The sequence below is a fragment of the Lagopus muta genome, chromosome 4 (assembly GCF_023343835.1).
Source record: "Lagopus muta isolate bLagMut1 chromosome 4, bLagMut1 primary, whole genome shotgun sequence".
NCBI lineage: Eukaryota > Metazoa > Chordata > Aves > Galliformes > Phasianidae > Lagopus > Lagopus muta.
Window position 1 is genome coordinate 30694104 of NC_064436.1, and position 20868 is coordinate 30714971.

Here is a 20868-nt window from a genome sequence, read left to right on the forward strand (position 1 = left end):
GCAGGGCAGGTTCGGTGGCTTCTGTAACCTCTCATAGCTCCAAAGAGGAGAGAAAGAAAAGCAGCTTACGGGGTTGTGGGTAAGAGTCTAGCAATGGCTTATATAAAGCTCGGTGGTAATGCCCCAAACACATTTATTGTTATGTGTAAACAGTGTCGGTCCATTAATTTGTAGTGGTATCTTTTAGCTGCTATTGGCATGTGCCTTCTTGGCTTCTTCAGACACACGTTCTGATCCTTTCCTAGCAATGATGGACTGAATTTCCTGTTTTTGAATTTTGTAGAATTGTCTAAAAGCCAGATGAAGACCTTACTTTTAATTTTTCTCTTCCTATTTTAGACCTTCCTGATTCAATTATGTGAGTTCTGTCTTTTAGAACTATCCTGTTCTCTGAGGCTAGCACACATTTTAAACCTGCTTCACTGGAACGGCTCCTGAGTCTTGCTAGGAATGCGGCATTTTGTCTGGGTCATTGACAGGCAGCAAGTGAGCATATGTTTGAAACTGAGAAGTGCAAACTTCAGAAAGATGGCTAAGAACACTTTCTGTCTGGCTAACTATAGTCTTGTTATATGGGAAGCTTTTAAAGATTGCAGAGGTCATCTCACACGAAGATTAAACCAGCCTTTTGAAGATACTGAAGATCTAGGAGCTTGCTGATAACAAAAGATTCTCATACTTACATGCTATCTTCCACTACCCAGTTCAGTTCCCTTCCCTGTGCAGTTGTTTTAGTGCATAATTAAATACTGAGAAGTAGTACAAATACGTAATGTGCTCTTTGCTCAAGTTCACAGCTTAATTAAGTAATTCAGTGCATGTTCATTGCCTCTCTTGAACTTTTCCATCCTAGCAGTGAAGATGGGATCCATTATGAGAGCTGGCAGAACTGAAGAGAGCTGTGCTGTTTCTAATCTTGTCCTTTCTTGCTTTATCTTTCAGCTGAAATCTAGTTTACATTTTGTCTCTCCCTGAACCTCCATTTTCTCTTTTGCCCAGTACTCCTCACTACTTTTCTGTTTTCCTCATGGTCTTTATTAGATTGTGAACCCTGTACTGAATGTTATAGTTGCTCTGTTTATAAAGTGCTTGGCCCCATCCCTCAAAAGCCCATCATCTGATCAAGTCACATGGACCGTTTTCTTTGGCCAGCAGCCACATAACATGGAGTAATTAGCTTATTGCATATTGTCATTTTAAATGCCTTAATGCCTGAAGGCCATCCTGATCTCATTTTGTTCAAATAGCTGGTTACAGGTTTTTGCAGTCATTGTAGATGTGAATTATTCTATTTCTGCCAGTCAGTCTCTTGCCCAGCATCCTTTGTCCAAATCCAGGCATCCACTTGATGTTTCTGGTCCTCTGGTTTGTGTTCAGACCCTTAACAGGGCTTTGATTCCCATCATGGAAACCTCTTGCAGGGGTGATTTTGTGTCCAGGCATCAGCACTGTGAGACATGCATGTTTCTGCACTACTGAAATTGTTACTGTGACACAAAGAGCCAAACCTGTTCCAATTACAGAGGCTTTCCTCAGTTTGGAGAGAAAAACATCTTTTATGTGGTTCTGCTGTTCCTTTACTCTTGAAAGCGGTAGTGATTTGAGTCTGATTTCTCTCTGGTTGGAACATCTCTTTGTTTAGATTTCACTCAAATTTCAACAAACTACTCAATGAAGCCTTGTGAGCTTTACCTCTTGGGTAAATTCCTACTTGTCCGGAGAAGTAGTGTCTTGAGTATTAATGTGTTCTGAACATCCTGTAGGAACTAAGTGCTGAGCCCAGGAGTGTGCCTGGTCAGCCTGTCTGAAGGATTGCTTATGGCTTTTAGTATTGGCATCAGTGTTCAGATGCATTAACAGGAATGATACTTGATGTTTACACTGATGTAGAGGAAATAATGTCCCTTGTTTCTGATGCATGAACCAGCTGTATTCACTGAATGTCACGCCTTCTGAATTTCCGTGTCCTTTCTACCTAGAATTTACATCCCCCTGATTGAAAATATTCTGGTTTGTCTGTTGTTTTGTGGAAACTTGCATTTTCATCTGTGGGAAAGTTAATGTTCTTTAGATTGCTTATGGGAAATTATTAGGTACTGTATGATATAGGAGGGGAGGATTGTTTCTGTTCTGTACTAGCTGTGCCCTGAGTGGTGTGTTACAGAATCACAGAACACAGAATTGTAGGGGTTGGAAGGGACCTCCAGAGATCATTGAGTCCAACCCTCCTGCCAAAGCAGGTTCCCTACAGCAGGTTGCACAGGTAGGCATCCAGGCAGGTCTTGAACATCTCCAGAGAAGGAGACTCCACCACCTCCCTGGGCAGCCTGTTCCAGTGCTCCGTCACCTCACTGTAAAGAAGTTCTTGCGCATGTTTGTGCGGAACTTCCTATGCTGCAGTGTTGCCCAGGCCGTGCATCCTATCCCATTTGCACTTGGGCACATGTTGTGATAGCTGCATCCTGAAGTGGGAGCTGGTTGGGGTGGAGGTGCCAGCCTTGGGAGATGGTTACTACCTGTAACCCATTTGAATCAGGTAGAGTTAAGTGCACTTAGCTCAAAGCAACGTGGCCTTTTGTTCTTATTTCTTGAGCTGATTTGAAACTAAGCAGGGCTTACTTCAGGAGTTTCTTAGTGCTACTTTTAGTATCTCCCTTTTAAAATGGATCATCCCTGTGATTTATTTGTCCTTCTGGCCCATCAGCTTTTTATGTCATTTATTTCCTTGGATTCTTGCACGAAATGAGAGATATCCTTCTATTGCCACTTCAAGTTTTGAAAAGCCATTAAAAACTGCACAGACTCACTATGATCCCCACGATGTGTTGCCACATTAAGCTGTGTGCTTGGCAGCAGCAGCACCTTACTGTCCATAAAGACACAAAGATGTCTTCTGACAAAGCGTGCAGCAGGCTGCATCCCTTGGCAGTCTCACCTGCCAGCCTCATGTGACCTCAGAGCTGCTGCAGGTGCAGGTACCCAAATGTTGGGCGACTCTATGAAACAACCTTTCAATAAAGGCAGCAACTCATAAATAGTAAGAATGAAAGCCATATGCTGTAGGAGTGTGTCAGGAAGCCACGTATATAACTGTAGCTTCCTCACCCTGGGGACATGCTCTGTTTCAATTCCACCCAGGTATGAGACAGATTTGTTAGGCTATGAAAATGGGCAGAGAACAGCACACCTTTGCCTTCCTATGTTAGGTTAGCTGTATCTCAGAGTTGGATCAAGTTAGCTGCCATGTGCTGAACAAAGCCCTTCTTGCAGGTAGCCTGAAATTTCTTGCCAGGCCTCCATTCTGAGTGCCTGGACACACACAGCTCCTGGAGTAGGAGGCACAGGTGGCCAGAGCAGTAGGCTTTAGGAGAAGAAATTGGCTGCACAGACATATTAGATGTAACCACATGAGCTTGTCCAAGCTTGACGAGGTTTAATATGACTATCCCTGTTCTTTGGAAAAGAGCCTTGAAAGTGAAAATAAGGCCTGGCTGAAAAGTGCTGATACTTGACTCATTTTCATTGCTTTATAAACTTGTAATTTTAGTTTTTGAACTTGTTTTCTTCTAAGGAGCCAATCTGAGTTACTTTATGGACTAGTCTGGCCATGCTCAACATTTCAATAGACCTCATTATGTAGAAAGGATTTCTTCCTAGATATTATGTACCAGGCAGGCTTTATCCTTGATCTCATAACTTTCAGCTCTGTCCTCCAACTGACCAAGTTTTGGTTTTGCAAAGCAAAAGCTATTTCACCATTTTCTTAAGAGAAGAGAGTTCATGTTTTAAATGAGTGACAGTGTTATAAATGAAGTGTAATCACTTTCTGCTTGTTGTTTGGGTGGAGATAACTGGAATGGCAAATGAATGTCATAGTTTTTCTGGTAGTAACCTACACTTGGATTATTGCCACTGTCACTGATACCGTATTACATAAACATGTTTAAATACATCACATAAAAGGCTTTGTGAAAAGACCATTGTTGCAGGAGGAAGCTCCCCAGAAATGCCTAAATTCAGACTTTGTGAGAAGTCTGAGAGAACTGCACAGCTGTTTATAATTGTGTGAGATATGAGGTCTATTCTATATGATTCTTATGGGAAGATTTGTTTTTGGTTTTTTTTATTGATGAGATGGTAAGAAATTATAATGCTTTTTGAAGCAAATGTCATTCCAGAACTAGTTGGGAAAAAACACCTTAACTCTGGATTTCTTTCTCTCTAGATATGTTTTTGCCGTTTGGCACTTGTGTTAAAGCATGAATAAATCCACGTGTTTCAAACAATATATACAGCTTGTGCTTCAGAGGCTTTGGGATGTCAAGTTTGGGACTGACATAATTATACTGAGAGTGAGTAATTCCCTGCCCCAGGCACACTTCCCATGTGGGCATATCCCAAGATCTCTTCATCACTTACATTTAGCCAGATCTGGAACTGATTGTGCCAGACTTGTCCTTGTTCCTTCACAGAGCTGCATTGCCCATCTGTGAGCACTGAGCAGCCATGTAGTGTGCTCGCACAGCACGTACACCCTGCCTTTCACTCTCTAAAAAACATCGTCCTTTCTTTCTTGGACAGAAAAGGATCCTCACAGACAAACTCTTCAGGCTTGGCTCGAGGCTTGTACTGCAGCAACTGCATAAACCACCAAGCAGTATTACTGGTATAGAGACATGGGAACCTGGTGTGTCATATACATGTGCAGAGCCTGCCTTATCCTGCATCTTTCTGCATGCCTCAGTGGGCAGTGTACCTGTGAAACAGGTACCTGAAAGGAGGCTGGGATGTGCAGGTAGCACGGGTGGTCAGGCTATGCTAACACGTGAGTCTGGCAGTGGAACTGCACCCAGCTAACTAATGGGTGACAGACAATTTACTAAGTCTGAAAACTTCTTCAAGCCTGCAAATTTCTGTGTTCTTTTTCAGTACACATTTTTTGTCCTCTGTTTGTGTTTCTTTAATCCCCAGGTTCCCTTAAAAGGAATAACTCTGAGAAGGACTCGAGAGCATAGTTTTACATGGAAGCAGTATGCTTGGGGGCCCTGGCTAGTTGAGGCAGGGTGTCTAGAACTGCTTTCTTCCCTCATGCTGTCAGCATGCTGCTAGGATCAGCATATGAGTGTGCATGACTTGAAATTCAGGCAGCTTCACTCCCAGTGCTTTAACAAGACCATGCTTGGCCAGGAGAGAGACAAGAGATGAACAGATATTCCTGGGGAGAGGGGGGGAGAAGGGAAGGGAATGCTATATTTTACAAAACTTAGATTTAATAATATGTGAGTGAGTTTTCAGTGATAAAACTGATTCAAGGAGACTGTTGTGCACATACTCTAAGTTCGGACCCTGAATCATTAGCTGCTGTTCTTTAGCATTTCTTAATGAAGGAAAAGATGCCATTTCAACCAAAATTTTTCAGGGAAAAAATATCTCTGTGATGAAGACTGCCTTGCTTTATTAATGAAATGAGCCAGTTGTGTTCCAAATTTGGTACGCAATAAAGTTTATCTCTGGGCAAAGAAAAGTTAGCTTCTAAAGTTATTGCAGAAATAAGTGGGGAAGCTGTGACCCTCTGCTGTCCTTCAGAAGGGGAAAAGTGCAAGTTGCTTTTGCTTGCAGGTCTTGCTGTGCATTTTAGGAGATTCTACAGCATAGTGAAATTCATGCCTCTGGTCAACCAGAGCATTCTAGAATGAATGAGGTGCACGCAGGGAATGGTTGTTTTCCTGGGGGAGAGTGGGTAGAGAGGGAAGATGAGGCTGTAAACACAGCGGGCACCACAGGAGGAAATGTGCAAGTGGCTTGTGTTGAGTGCACAAGAGAAGTTGATGGCTCAGTGGGACCTGGATGATCAGGAGAAGTTTAGCACTGGGCTTTATTCTCCCACCCTCCACCAAGCTGCCGGCTAGCAGTGTGGTGCATGCGTGTACTGTTAAATTTATCAGGCATTGCTGTTTGTAGTGAATCGTTCTCATGGGAAAGCTCCGTTAGCCCAGTGAGTAGGAAATGTCTCAAAGTTGTGCATTGAGAGTATGTGTCAATTGTTTCCTTCCAGGCATTTTGGGAAGGGAGCCTAGAACTTTATCTCAGCATTTGCAACAGGGTAAACAGATGCCGAGTACTTCAAGTATGCAGAAAAGGAAAACATCTTGATTGGCCACTCTGAACAGACTGTGAGAGGAAAATTAAAAAGAAAAGGGGAAAAAAAAAGGGGGTGGGAAGGCATGGAAAAGGACGAAAAGTGACGTTAACTAAGGCTCTCCCATGCAGAATAGTGAAAAGCAGTTAAGTAATGCAGATGTTGGCCTGTATGTATGCAACTTAGTTTGATATCACCAAAATCAGTTCTGTGCACACATGATCAAAAGATTAAAGAGATTGTCCGGTTCTGTTGGCAGCATATTAAAGCATTAAGACCATGGGCTTTCTATGATGTGTTTGTATTATCAAGCTGACCACAGAATTAAAGTGATTCAAAGGAGGACGTTGTCTAAATAGAAAAAGTCAGAATCACCCCAATCTATTTTCATCTGGCTTTTGCATTTGATCTTGTAAGAATTCCTTGGACAGATAGCACTGCCCCATGTTCCCATGTTTCCCAGGAGCCATCCCTACCCTAACACCTGCTACTTGTGCTCAGATAAGATTTCTCTATCCCTGTGTAGCATTTATGCCATCTGCTGTGTTACAGCTGATATTTTCAGTTTCTGGAATAGCTTTCCTGGTTTTGTGTGCCACAGCAAAGACTTGTTTTCGGATGTTGATCTGCAAGTCTTTCTGTAGGTTTCACCAACTTTGACATTACTGCTCTGCCTGTTTCCAAGGGCCTCTGTGTTTTGAGCCCATTTTGGAAAGATCGTTGTGCTGGTGCTCTGGGCTGGAGGCAGCAGATGCCCATCCCTTTCCTCCTGCCATTGTTGTACTGCCTCACTTTGGACCTTGCTCGATCCTGGATTTCTGTTTCTTTTTTCGTCCTGCTCCCTGAGATGACAAGTTATTGGTACTGTGCCGGATGGTTATACAGTGTTGGCAGCCCAGAGCATCAGGAGATGTGCACGTAGCAGTGAATTTGCTGGCTCCTAGACTGTGCACTGTGGAGTTTCTGCAGTGAGCTTTGTGATGCCTTACACTAGACAGAACTGGCTAAAGAGTAACTTCACTCTGAGAGATTTTCAGTAACACCCTACTATTTAATGTCTCTATATTATTAGCATTATACATCTTTGTATCTTTATATTTTATATTTTATGTTTTATTAATTCAGTGTGACCTTCTGCATAGTGGCAGCTTGTACAGAAACTACAGCTTGCTGTAGCACTCTGTTCACCAGAAATGCTGTGATTCGTTTTGAGAGCCATCACCAGCACTTGCTATGTCTGTGATTGAGCAGGGAGTTCTTTTATAAGCCTCTGGTCTCTGTTACAACGTACAGAATCATAGAATCACTTTCACCTAACAAATTAGTTTGGAGCCAAAATGCATCACATTTAGTGCCAGTCTAAGGACGAGTGTGTATCTTATTGGAAAATTTTTTCTCTTCTAATTTTTTTAGTCTTTATGAATAAAAAATGCAGTTTTTAAGGAGCCTTTTTTTCAGATGCTTTTCTATGCTTTAGTAACTCAGTAACAGTTTGCACTTAAAATTTTTCATTTGTCCTCTGTGTTTGCTTTTTGAAGGAGTTACTCTTAGAGATCTGTGCATGTGAATAATTTTACTGGGCTATGAAGCATGCATGTGGATGGGTGTGAGAGGCAGTGTTATATGCATACGGCATGAGCTATTTTCATAAGCCTCTAGCCCTATCCCCGAATAAAGCTCATTATTCCATTCTTTGCATAGTCCTTGGGCAATACCATTAGCTCTGTTAAAATTGTAGTCAGGAAGGGCCGTGCTGGTCAAGCAGCCTCAGATGCTTTTCGTATAACATTTCACTTGCACAGTAGGTGAACAACTCACCAAACTTTACAGCTGGTCTAAAGAGTGTGTGGAATTTGAAATGACAAAAGCAGAGTCTCAGCGAGGAAAGTACCAGACCTGACACCTCACAGATAAATTGAGAGAAAGGTTAGGAGTGCATTTTTGAATAGGATATTCTCAGGCTCATGTCCCACGTACAGCTCTGCCTGTGGGCTGCCTGGTCATCCATCATCACACATTGTCATTGCTGATCCACTGCTGTCCCTTTTGGTGTTCTCAGACAAGGTGTCTCACAAGAGAACAATGTTTTCAAAGGCTGTTTTTCAAGGGAAAGAATAGATTGTTATGGAAGTTGAGGATTTTGTGACAAAATTTTGAGTTTCTTAATCTCAAAGATTGGACTTAGAGCAATTGCATGCACAGTGAAGTTAACTCATAGCTGCTCTCTGTGGCTTTACTGTTTTGCTGGCATTTCCAAAGCAACTTCCTGCAACTGCACGAATAGGTGCTTAATCTGGAACCATGTAATGCTGCTGAAAAGGAAACAACAGTAATAGGTGCAGCTCACAGATGATCTCAGAGAGCAGTGCAAACTGCAGTAAGGAAAGGAAGATCTGTGGAGATGAGTAGAAAGCGGGGGCTAGTTTTCCACCTTACTTTCCCAAGTGAAACCTGACTTTTGTTGCTTGCTTAAGTCAGTTCTTAATTTTTAGTAAAAGGGAGAGAGGTGTGGGCACAGTCTGCAGGACTCTGTATCTGGTATCAGAGCAGCATATCTGCCTTGAGATTGAAACACTGTTGTCTTCTCAGGTGCCACCCTCATGACAGAACCTTCGTGGGTTTAGGAGTGATGAAGCTTATCATAGAATCACAGAATGGCCTGGGTTGAAAAGGACCACAATAATCATCTAGTTTCAACCCCCTCTGCCACAGGCAGGGTTGCCAACCACTAGACCAGGCTGTCCAGAGCCACATCCAGCCTGGCCTTGAATGCCTTCAGGGATGGGGCATCCACAGCTTCCTTAGGCAACCTGTTTCAGTGCTTCACCATCCTCTGAGAGAAAAAATTCCTCCTAATATCTAACCTAAACCTCCCCTGTCCCCTTCACTTTCTGCAGTGTGTTTCAGGAGAGCTGATAAATGTCCTCTCTGGGAGATAGCTGTGGGTGCTGGAGTCAGGGCCGAGAGTGTTTTATCTGTGCTCCTCATCAAAGCCACAGCAGTCACAGAGGCTGGTGTCTGAAGGCTGCAATGTGGGATGGCCTCTCCTGCCTTGGAGGAGCCACCTGCCAAATGAGTTGGTTCAGCAGGAAGGATTTCAGCTCCCCTAAAGCTGAAGCCTTGGCCTTTTCCTGAGTATGTGATCTGATACAGTTGCATGTGTTTTTAGCAACTATCCATTCATGTGAGGTGTAAGTATATGTTAAAAATAGCTGTATACGAGGTGTAAATGTATGCTAAGAATAGCTGTATGTGTGGTGTAAGTATATGCTAAGAATAGCTGTATGTGAGGTGTAAGTTTATGCTAGGAATTGATGTATATGAGATGACTGAGCCAGTGACTCTGCAGAAAGGTAGCTCAGCAGAAATTCATTTCTGGGTGTGAGCAGAAGCAGCTGACCAGATGAAGATAAGACAGTTGTTCTCATGTGCAGTTAGGGCTCATTTATTCAGATAAATGTACTTTAGTTAGTAGTAGGGTACGTGTATTTAGCTGCACTAGTTGGATACATGGAGAAATGAATGGGGAAACCAAATTTTGACAAAAGCATAAGACATCATCATTTATCTGAAGCAGCTGCTTTTAAAGCTTGAAGAAAGAAAGCAGAATTATCTAGGCACAGAGAAAGACATGTTTTCTTTTAATCAGAAGGAAAGGTTTTTATCCCAGGCTGATAAAATATGGAAAGCCCTGAAAATAAAACATTTTTGATCAAACCCATCAAAAGGAAATAGCAATTGGCAAATGTAGATTAAGTGCTCTATTTTGAAATAAAAGCCTTTAAGAAAGGGAGAAGGCATAATTTGTATTTCCAGTGAGCATACAAAATTTGACACTTAATTCTTACTTTGGAAAGCATCAAGTACTTTGAAGTTTGCAGTAACTTGTATCGGTAGTCCTTCCTTGCTGCTGTAATATCCTAGTAGTAGTTGGATGCACAATGGACTGCATGCTCAAGAGATATAAATTTTGTTGCTCTTTGCTCTTCAATTAAACTGGATCAGTTTGCAGAAAGTAAGTGTGCAGTCTGACCAATGTATTTTGCAAAACAAATGGGAAAAAATAATGTGGAATTTTTTTAATACAGTTATATATTGTATTGCAAAATTAGTATGATGGCCTTCTGTGGTGGTTGTTTTTATTTTTAAGTGAGTCACGAGGACTGAATAATTATCCGTGTTTCTTCAGTGGAATGCTTTCTCAGAAATTACTGTATTAAAAATACTGCTCCCAATGGTTGTTCAGGAGTCCATAGCTCACTTTTGGAGCCAAGAAACACACAATGTTAGGCCAGTAATGATGGATACTTTGCTCACCTATTTGAATGAAATGCAGCATGAGCTCTACTGACCACTCATGCACAGACTGCATGCAGTCAAAGTCAACATTTGCTGTATTTCTGTTTCTTAGGTCATCACACTGTTTACATTGGGGTCCATGTGCCGAAGAGCTACAGAAGAAGGCGGCGTCATAGGAGAAGACCTGGGCACAAAGAAAAGAAAGAAAAGGAGAAAATTTCTGAGAATTACTCTGACAAATCAGACGTAGAAAATGCTGATGAGACAAGCAGCAGCATCCTCAAACCGCTCAGTAAGTACTGGTGTTGATTGTCACTCGCAACAGTGGTCCATTGTCTAGTGATTTGCTCCTGATCTGATCATGATGAAGAAAAGTGGATCAAGGAAAACAGTCACCTTGTGTTGCAGGATCAGAATAGTCAAAATTGCTTGCTATCGGATGGTGGTTGTGACTTGGAAAAGGCCAGAGCGGATATTTCATCCCTCTGCGTTACCTCAGTTTGCTCCTGAGCTAGTGCCAGTCAGCAGCAGGCCAGCGTTTTTAGAAGCAAGTTGACACTGCGTGTAAGGAGATAGCAAGGAAACACAAAGACTGAGGACGTGCTTGGACAGATCAGTTGCAGCTTCTGCCCTGGCTCTCAGGATGAATATACCATGGTTCAACCACCCCGTGATTTCCACTAGAAACGGTTTTCTCGGAGCAGGTAGATAAGCGCCAAGACCATAGCTATAGGCTGTGAGAAACGCATCCTCCTGGGATTTGACTTCATTGTGTTAATAAGTTATGGGGAACAGCTCAGGATGGTATAGCTTAGATTCTTGAGAATAATTCCAGGTGGTTGGAGTTCTAGTACACAACTAGCTTGTAAGTGAGAAAATGCTTCCTGAGCTAGAGGGAGAAGAATGCAGGGGTCTTAAGACCTGGTCTTTCAAGAAAGATGCAGGTTACTCATTTTGAAATTGTGCAGCTGCATAGTTATTGCATTTAAAGACATAAATGTGGGATCAGGTCAGTCATGTTTGTAGGCCAGGGCCTTTTATTCTCAGTAGTGCAGATACTTCAGAGAATGAAAAATAAGTCGCAAAGACCATTTGGTCTTTCTCCAGTTGTTCCCAAGGAAGTGTTCTTGTCAACACTCAGAAACCAGTAATTGGCTTAAGACAGAAATAAATAATTGTCTGTCTTCAGGAGCTCAAGAACTTCAATGTTACATCTTTACACTTAAGTCTCTGTTTTTTTTTTTTTTGCATGCCAGTGACCAAACCTGTAGAAATTCATTTTTGGATTCTGGATATATTGATTTCCTGGGGGAATGATTTCCAGGAGCTGATGATTCTGATGGATTAAAAACCTATTTCTTTTACCAGATTTTGCTTTGCTGCCTTTTGTTTTGCTAATCTTTGTTTCTGATGTTTATTTGAGAAAAGGTAAACTGTATTTTTTTCCTGTTGTTTTCACATTTCAGTATGTTCTTGTCTACTCTTTCTTAGCATGTGAACATATGCAGTCTTTTCATCTCTCTGTCTGAGCATTTCCTCAGTCTTTTCCAACCTGACCTATTTGCATTATGTACTCTGGGAATGGGATCAGTTAAATCCCACGCAGTATTACAGGTGACCCATGCAATGGTGTTAATATTTGCATGATTTGTAACTTTTTCTGTGTAGTTGACCATCTCATGTATCCAGATATTTTACCAGGTTCTGGCCGTGGCTTGCTGTTGCGCACTGGTGGCCAGATCTTTTTACAAGCAGGCACTGTTAATTTAGAACACTGTAAAGGATAGGAGTAGTTCAGGTGACTATCTTGGATTTCCAAACATTGAATTACTTGCTGTCTCATCTCCTCAGTTTTTTTCCCCTCTCATTCTGCATGTGTAGTGACACCAGACCTCCTTCAGAAATTTCTCCCTTTCTGTTCTTTATAAGTGATTTTTTATTTCCATTTAGCTTTCTGTTCCTTAGATGGTTAGTGATCTGAGATAGTTGGATATTGAGGCTGTACCAGCTTCAGTGTTTCTTACTGGAACTTTGTTGAAGGTTTTTGAGTGTCTGGTTGGCCTATGTGTGCGACGTATCCAGCTGCTCTCTTTGCTGACATGAAAAGCATGTCCAAGAGAAAATCAGTTCTCTGCAGATGAAAAGAACCACGACTCACTAACCTAGTCTGCCTTTTGTTACTAGCAATCGTGGCAAGAAATCTCAGTACAACCCTTTTTTTTGTTCGTTTGTTTCATTTTTGTATTTAATCTAAAGTTCATTTTCAAAAGAGGGCTAAGAACACGAGTAAGAAAGAATGGGGAAATGAAATATTTTGCTTATATTTGAGGCACCTTGTCAGAAGAGTATATGTGACATGAATTGAAGTATCTTTTAGAACTGAGGCTTAGAAGAATGCGACAGGCAAAGGACGTTTGAGAGGGAGTGAGGGGTGTGATTTGGCAAAAGGAGAAAATATGATTGCAATGTGGCCCCAGTGGAGGAAGAGTTGAATTTTGATTTTCTTCTTACGTGGGGGAAAATAGAAAAAAATAGAAGAAACAAGATGGGAAATGCAGAGCTTGGAGACAGTCAGGCCTAATTTAGGGAGAGCGAACATTAGCTTAACATGCCAAACATTATTTTACATTGATGAATAGTTATAAAGGGATGGCACTGGTCAGAGCTAGGCCAACTGTGCAGAGTCCTGGATCTACACTTGGGCTACACAATGTTTTGGTGCCTTCAGAGAAGAAAATATCTGTGCTGGATGCCAAGGAAAGCAGAAGTCCTGAACCCACTGTGAAGGGACCTGAGAATAGAAGAGCTGAGGGTGTTGCAGTTTGTAGGATTAAGAGCTGCTGGGACAGCTGTGTGAAGGGCCTTTGCAGAATGTTCCTTTGCACGATGGCTGGATGTGACCAGGGCTAGTCATTATCACCTATGCTGACCACTAAAAACGGTACTGGATTCCTGCAAGTTTCAGGGACCTGCCAAAAACCAAGACTCAATTAACACTGTGTGGCAGGTATGATGTATAAGATAGTTGAGAATCTTCAGAATTCAGAGTCTTCAGAAATTATTCAGAGGGGAATAATACGTGTAAGAAAGCATAATGAGACAATAAAATGAAAGTGCCATTTATGTAGGTACTGGTGAGATGAGGGGACTGAATGGTGAGATATTTTAATCTTTTCCGTAGCATTGGAAGATTTTCATATATTCTGGGTTGTTTTTTTGTTTTTTTTTTTTCTCAACTATATTTTAAAGCAAGCAAACCCCAATTTTAAATTAAGGAAACCCAAACATTTCAGGGAAATATGCATTGTGTCTGAGTCTACAAAAACAGTAATTTGCGTATCTACTTCTCTGTTGTTTTTTGCAATCATTAGCTTGGCCAAGTAATTGTCACTCCAGATGGAGTATAATTCTGAGTTTGTCTTCAGGTATAAGGACAATCATGCAAAGACTGACTTGTGAAATCTCTATTAATTAAATTGTCTAAACTGGACTCTGAACTTATGATTTTTGAGCAGAAAGCTTAAGTCACGTTTTCATTTGATACATCTCTTTTATTTCTTGATCTGTGAAGCCTAAGCCTAAATATTTCACCTGAAGTTGATTCCTCAGCTTCTTTGGTAAAAAACCCTGTGATCAGATTTTGCCTAAATTTGAATTTGAATCAGGACGTCAAACTGCTTATACCACAGAAACAAACCTGATGAAACATGTCTGCGGATGGAGTCGAGCAAGCAGTCAGTCCATAAATGCAAATTTGCCTATGAACGTTTTGTTCTGGCTCAAAACCAGCCTAGTTACACGTTGTATTTGAGAATTAGTGCGATTTGGAAGTATCAATACTTCTTTTAAAAAAAATAAAATCTATGTCTTGTTCAGCCAAGCAAGCCATGCTCTGAGAGTTTATAAACAGCCTTCAACTCTCCCATCTGGAGAGAGTTAGGCAAATGGAACGTGTACAGATGGACTTTACCTAATGTAACTTACTGCTTAAGGAAGATGCCTGCTTTAAAAGCCTGGACAGGAATATCGTGTGATGTGCTGAGGAGGAGGAGGTATTTAGGCGATGTTCCTGCTCCAGAGCCCTTTCAGGGTATTCCAGGCCTGCGGGGGCTGTCTCTGTGCTCAGAGAGAAAATTGGTTCACGCCCTTGTTTTCAGGCAGGACTGCTGACACTGGTGCTAGCTGAAATGTGGCTTCCTTTAACCGCAGACTGTTACAGATCCCTGCTCCAGGTGAGATATAGCAGCACCTCAGTTCTAAAAGTAGCCGCTCCAACTGGCCTGGCCTTGCCTTTCAATTACGACCAGTAAGAATGAAATAAACTTTTAGCAGTGGTTATTTGGTACCATCCAGGAAGGTGGCATGGAAGTATTATTGGGAAAAATGTGTATGATTTCATTACTTTAAGCAGGCTTTAAATAGCCTCTCCTTACCTGCTTTAAAACACATATGAGAGTGAGAAAACATATATTTATGCTGTTGGAACACTGAATTGTTTCTAGAATACCTGACCTACAGAAGGAGAAGTATGGCCTATTGAAAGAGATTGGGTAAAATAGGGTTTTCAGAGAGAAAATTAGTAGTTTTGCAGTGCTAATGTCTGTGATATTGACCTGCTAGAATTTTAGGCGCATCATCTGTCAGTCCTGGTTAACCCTCGTGGTGGGTTGGAGGGAAGACTCAGTTGGAAGTGAGTGGAAACCCACGGAAGCTTGTTAGCTGGCATGTGCAGTGGTGTTAAGCCTGGTTCCGCCTCCTCAGGTCAGCTGATTGCTCATCTTGATACAAGGCAGATTATATAGTTTGCTTTACTTGCAAGGAGTGAGAAAAGGGAGGAAAAAGGAAAGCAGATAGATGCTTCTTTTTCTGCTAGGCTACCAGCTGAACCCATTTCCCTCTTCCTCATTCTTTCCCACAGCCACGTAGAGATTTTTTCTGTGAGGAAGTGCATCTCTGCTCAGTCTGGGAAGGGGTTTCTTCTCGATGTGTGGTTGCTCTCCAAGTTTACTTGGCTCACCTCCCTGCTACTTGTTTGAGGTGGCTCAAACCCAATGGAAGCGTGCCTTTTGGTAAGCACTGAAGCAGCAGGCAGCTTGTAGACACTGTCGGTGTACACAGCTGCAGCAGATTCTTTGTGGAAACACCAGTGCTTGTACAGAGCTTGTTTGGGTTACCTGGCCCAACCCTGTGCTCCTTAGACATGCAGCACAATAGCTGATAGATATAGATCTCTCTCCATTTTGAAACTGATGTAGTGTTTGGAATAACAGTACTTGACAAACATGGTACAGACTTAAGCATTAGAAGAAACAGAGGTAAGAAAATGGAAAATTCTTGTTTAGTTTATCTGCAAGGCAAACAACTTCTGAAAGTTAAGAAACTGTCAGTGTATATTCAGAACTCTGAATTCAGTGGCGAGGGTAAAAACCTTTTTATAGGCAAAAGTGATTTCAAAGCAATGGAGAGCAAAAAGCCTTAAACTGTAAAAGCGCCTAGCCCTTTCCAAAATTGTAGTCTAGGATTGGTTTTATAAATAATAGCTTGCAATACTATACCTCAAGGCATTTTACATAAAATAATCACCGAAATGATACCAGTAACATAGGTTGCAAAATATTTGAAAATTCTCCATTCTTCAGACCTTTAAAGCCAAAATAGCAATAAATGTTCTCAAAACTTTCATGAAATTAACTAGAGGCATGACTTCCTTTTGTCATTTCTCATTTTTCAGTTTAAAAAATAGGAGTGAGAAGGTGTTAGCATGGCTCTTGTTCTGTGTGGTGATGCGAAATGATATTCACTCCTCTGCTTTGTAACATTTTGCAGACCTGTTGATACGGTTTGCAGACTTGAGGAGGAGAGCCTTCATTCACAATTTTTGGAAAGGAGGTGATACGCAAGTGGATCGCAGCATCTTAGGTCCTTGAGTTCTCTTTCCTCTGAACCACAGACTCTTGTTGGCTGCCTGACTTAAGTTCATCAAGAATACATGAAAACAGGACGTTGGAACAGAGTCAATGAAGCGGGATAAAGAAGCAGTTTCCTTTGATGAAACAATAAGCTGTCTGCTGTTGTTGCTCTTCAGTATTAAATATGGGGCAACTTCATCCTCATCCTAATTATAGAAATTTACATGCATATGATCACACAGACACACATTCACACATCTTTATCCTCCTCTTCTTCTCTAAAGACCAGGAGGAAGTCTTAAGCAGTTCCCTTTGCAATAAGGGCAATAAGATTAGATTTTCCTAGTATGCTATTGATATTGGACAAGTGTAAAAGTTTTATGCCACAAGTTGTGGGATGTTGAGCCGCCCTGTGATTCTGTATGGCTTACTGACAGTTTTAATTAAAAAACTACTTATGGATCTGAAAAAAAATCACTGTTGCTGAAGTGAGAGATTTGTGTGAACTCAGCATAAGGCTTTAAAAAAATAGGATGGAGGAAAGGAAACGTAGTATTTGCAGTGTACTGGAAATGGGCATTACAGAACACATATCCTTATTCAGTGTCAGACATCAAAAATGACTGTGATACTTAGCATTGGCAGGTTATCTGTTATATGTGATACTTAGTTATTGGCAGGGGATTCAGCAAGTGCACAGGCTTAAAAGCAACAAGTACTAAAGAGGCACCTGAAAAACTGATAACCTGCAGTTTGTAATAGTATTTTCTTATGACCTGCATCCTTTAAGACAACACAATCTGAATTTGGCAGAAGTGAATACATGACAGGTGGATAAATAGAACCACAGAATATACATTTTGGAAAATCTTCAGAGAGATAAGTAGCTGTGAGTTGAGGCCATCTTTCATTTTATGCTGTTAATGGCAGCTGTTCTGCACATGGTCCCATGAGGGCTAGGCTTACTGAAGGTTTTCTAAACCAGTTGAAGGGTGTAACTTTGACTGTGTTTACAGGACACAAAAACAGCAACGGGGGAGTAAGGTTGAAAATCTGGATCTGTCTGTCAGTGTGGTTTCTAGAGGACTCGTATAGCAAGAGAGAGTGGGAGGGGAATGATATGTCCTCCATCAAAGGTTTGCAGTTTGCTGGGAGAAATTCCTCTTCCATCCGCCATTAATAGTTCCTGAAAGTTTCAGTACAGAAATTACTCCTGAGGCCTCAGATGTGAGTTAGGAGAAGAAAGAGAAAACCGTTGCAGAGTCATTTTATTAAGCTACTATTTGAGGCTTGTGCTGTCTTTTTGGATGGTGATCTCTCACAGTGAAGGTTTGGGCTGGATAGATCAGATTTGCTGTGCAGGCAGCCCATTACCCCCATACAGATGGCTTCTTCCTGGGCTGTGGGTTAATATGCAGCTTTTAATAATTCTTATTTAAAAGGCATATTACTCTCAAAACTGAATTCTGTATAACCTGGTGATAGGAAAGGTGGAACTCTAGAGAATCTGGCCTTCTTGAAGCTTGCTGTAAGTTTTAGGTACATGTGCTAAGTCTGTACTGATGAATACTTGCATTTAAATAGTGCTTGGTAGGATGTTTTACATGGAGAAAGAACTGTAATTATAATGCATTGTCTGAGCCTGACAGATCCTTTAACATCAGTTGGCACCATTTTCTGAAAGGTGGTTAATCTGTGCTTGGTTTATCGAGATGCCTCAGGGATATAAAAGATTTTGTGGTAGGCAGTCTTGTAGCATGAATTCACCATGGTGATTTGTTTAAGTGGAGGCTTTTTTCATTTTTAATCCGAGTACAACAGTTCATCTGTTGGTTCTGGCTGCTGTGGGATGCACCAAAATTGATGTCATTAGTATCCTTAATTTTCTTTACATCTTGTTTTGCTTCTTGCATAACGAATACTTTTTTTGGCCCTTTCAGGTTCTTCATGTCATCTGATGGATGTAAATGCCTACATAGCAGTGGTACTCTGTGTGCACAGAGATAGTTTGGAACTATTTTTGTCTATTCAGAGCACTACCCCTGACAGTATACCAGCCAGGGATCTCTTGAGGCCAAGCTACTCTGTTTTTCTGATGCATTCTCTCACTTGACAACACGATCTTTATCTTAAGAAGGCCCACCTAGGGGGCTGAAACCCCAGTTGAATCCGTTGTGTCCTTGATTCTTTTAAGTGCTTCATCACATCCATAATTCCTGCTGAACATACATCCAGCTGTTTCTAGAGAACTAACTGTCCCACCAGTGGATCAGATACAATCTATTCACCTTATGCTTCGCAGATCTTCAGAACCATCACTTTCTAAGGTATTTGTGCCCTTTTGTTCAATGCCTGTTCTTCTAAACAGTTTGCCTATGCAAGGTCTGAAACATTTTACGTTGCCTCAGGTATGCAAATATGTCTCATTAACTCAGTAGGTTAGGGAATCCTCCATGCTCAGCCTGCAGGACCATGAGTCTCTCTGGGGGCACAGTGAGCCTTCGTGTCTACAGAAAGCCCATCTTGTCCTGAGGCACAGGCAGCAGACTGTGGCACTGCCTCGATGACAGCAATGAGGGTTTATTGGAAATCACCTATAGAAAATGGAATTAGAGACATCAGTCATACTTTCTGGAGAGTTTTTTCAAGCGTTCTATTGCAGGCCTCTCTTCACAAGGTGCAAACTTTGCAACTCTTCAGCACAAAGTTCCTTCTTTTCAGGAGTGCTTGAACACAAAATGGAGAAGTAATAACACCGCAGTGTTAGGGAGGTGATTGGTGATTCCGCTACAATACAGCTTGCCCAATTTGTAGGTGCACCAGCCTGATCCAGAGACTACACATTAAAATGCACATCTTGGACACTTATAGAGTTATTCCTGTTTGTCTTATGCTTGAGTGTGAGGTGGCTTATATGTCTTCAAAAGAATGTGTTATCTCTTCAGCTTTTCTTCAGTGGATTTCCTATCTCTTCATATGCAGTAAGATTTATAATAATCTAAATTTCTGGTGACACATCCCAGCTTGTAGTGCTTGCTTTTCAGGCAAAGGTCCTGTATTATGGAGGATGTCCTATTTGATTTCCAGTGAGGAGTGGAAGTTGCCAGTCTAACTGTGGAGCACTCCATCCATAAGATAGAATTAATTCAGCAGGAATGTTTAAATATCAATTTGGGAAGGCTCAGACTTGGTGTCTACCCCACAAGTTCATTAAACCAGCAGTTATAAATAGCAAGAGACAGCTACATGATTGAAATAAATGGCCCTACTTGGCAAAGCATATGCAGTACAGTCCAAGGGTGTGCATCTTTGCATTCCCAGTGTTAGATTTTTCATCAACCCAATTTCTTTTCTGTCTCTTTAGTACGTGTGGTGGGATTTTTCAAAACTTTTTAACTTCAGATGACTACAGTAAGACCAAAGCCAGAGTAGTGTTGAGAGTCTTTGAAAAATACCAGAAAGGATGGCAAAATATCTTGGTTTTTTTATATCAGTATTTTACATAGGGGTGATCAGGGGACTTTCCCATAAATGCAAGGGAATCTGAGTGCCTTTAGTGTTCTGGTCTTCAGGAGCTACACAGCAAGCTAGTGGATTTATGCCAGGTGGTGAAGTCGGTTGAAGCATGTCTTTTCTCTGCTCTTCAGATCTCTTAACACTACAAGTAATGCATGTAGGTCACACGGAGCGTAAACACAGCAGTAATTACTGCTTCGATTGCAAACATGCCTTCTGTGTAGCTGGGGGCCCATCGAAGTGACTGTTAGGGTGCAGCTGGCTGAGTAAACGGTGAAGGGTATGGGAAGATGCTCAGGGGAAGCCAGGCTGTGGGAAAGAAGCAGGTGAGGAGGTCAGCATTGCCTGTAAGTGCATAGCCAGCAGCTGGGCACTGTACTGCGTGCTGACACAGCCCTCTTGTCTGCTCTGACAGTGCAGAGAGATTGCATAATGCAGGAAGAGACCTCTCCATGACTTTGCTGCACATCTGATCATGCAGCATGAAGATGGCTGCTTTCTGGGGCTGAGTATTTTGTTAGGGACCTTCTTTCAGCAGGTCAAACCACTTTGATCCCTGGTGGATTCCCTCATTTTGCAGTTAATAGCTGTAAGTGGTAAGGTCAGGAAGCCCTCTTGCCTTTCACTGCAAGGGTTACTAAGCGTTAGGTTTCGAGAAGGATATTTTTGGGTTTATGGCTGGGTTCAGGGAAGAGGGAAGACACGGTGACCTCAAAAAATCCCAGGGAAGCATGTGGAGGCAGGGAGTTACTTTAACAGTCAATTGGTTGGCAGGTGGAGAGATATCTTGTAGATGTGGGAGTGACAGAGAAGTGACATTTACAGGAGAAGGGTGTTCTGAGCAGCAGTTAAACATAACTCCCTTACCCCCATTGATTTCCCACTGGCAAGGATTGCAGTTATTTTCTGGATGGTATTTTTTCCAGTTTCTTTGGCCCTATTCTGGTAACTGCAAATTCTTACAGCTCTCACTGAAGCACTTTTATAGGATGAACGTACATTGTG

General features: G+C 41.7%; 1 protein-coding gene across 4 annotated transcripts in view; it reads left to right on the plus strand.

Moving 5' to 3' along the window:
• Nucleotides 1-20868, plus strand: part of SLC4A4 (solute carrier family 4 member 4) — a 230637-nt gene that overhangs the window by 75447 nt on the left and 134322 nt on the right. For all 4 annotated transcript variants that reach the window (XM_048942693.1, XM_048942694.1, XM_048942695.1 and 1 more), the window contains one exon: nt 10551-10730. In XM_048942693.1, the coding sequence (XP_048798650.1) occupies nt 10551-10730 (180 nt within the window). The remainder of the gene's footprint in view (nt 1-10550; nt 10731-20868) is intronic.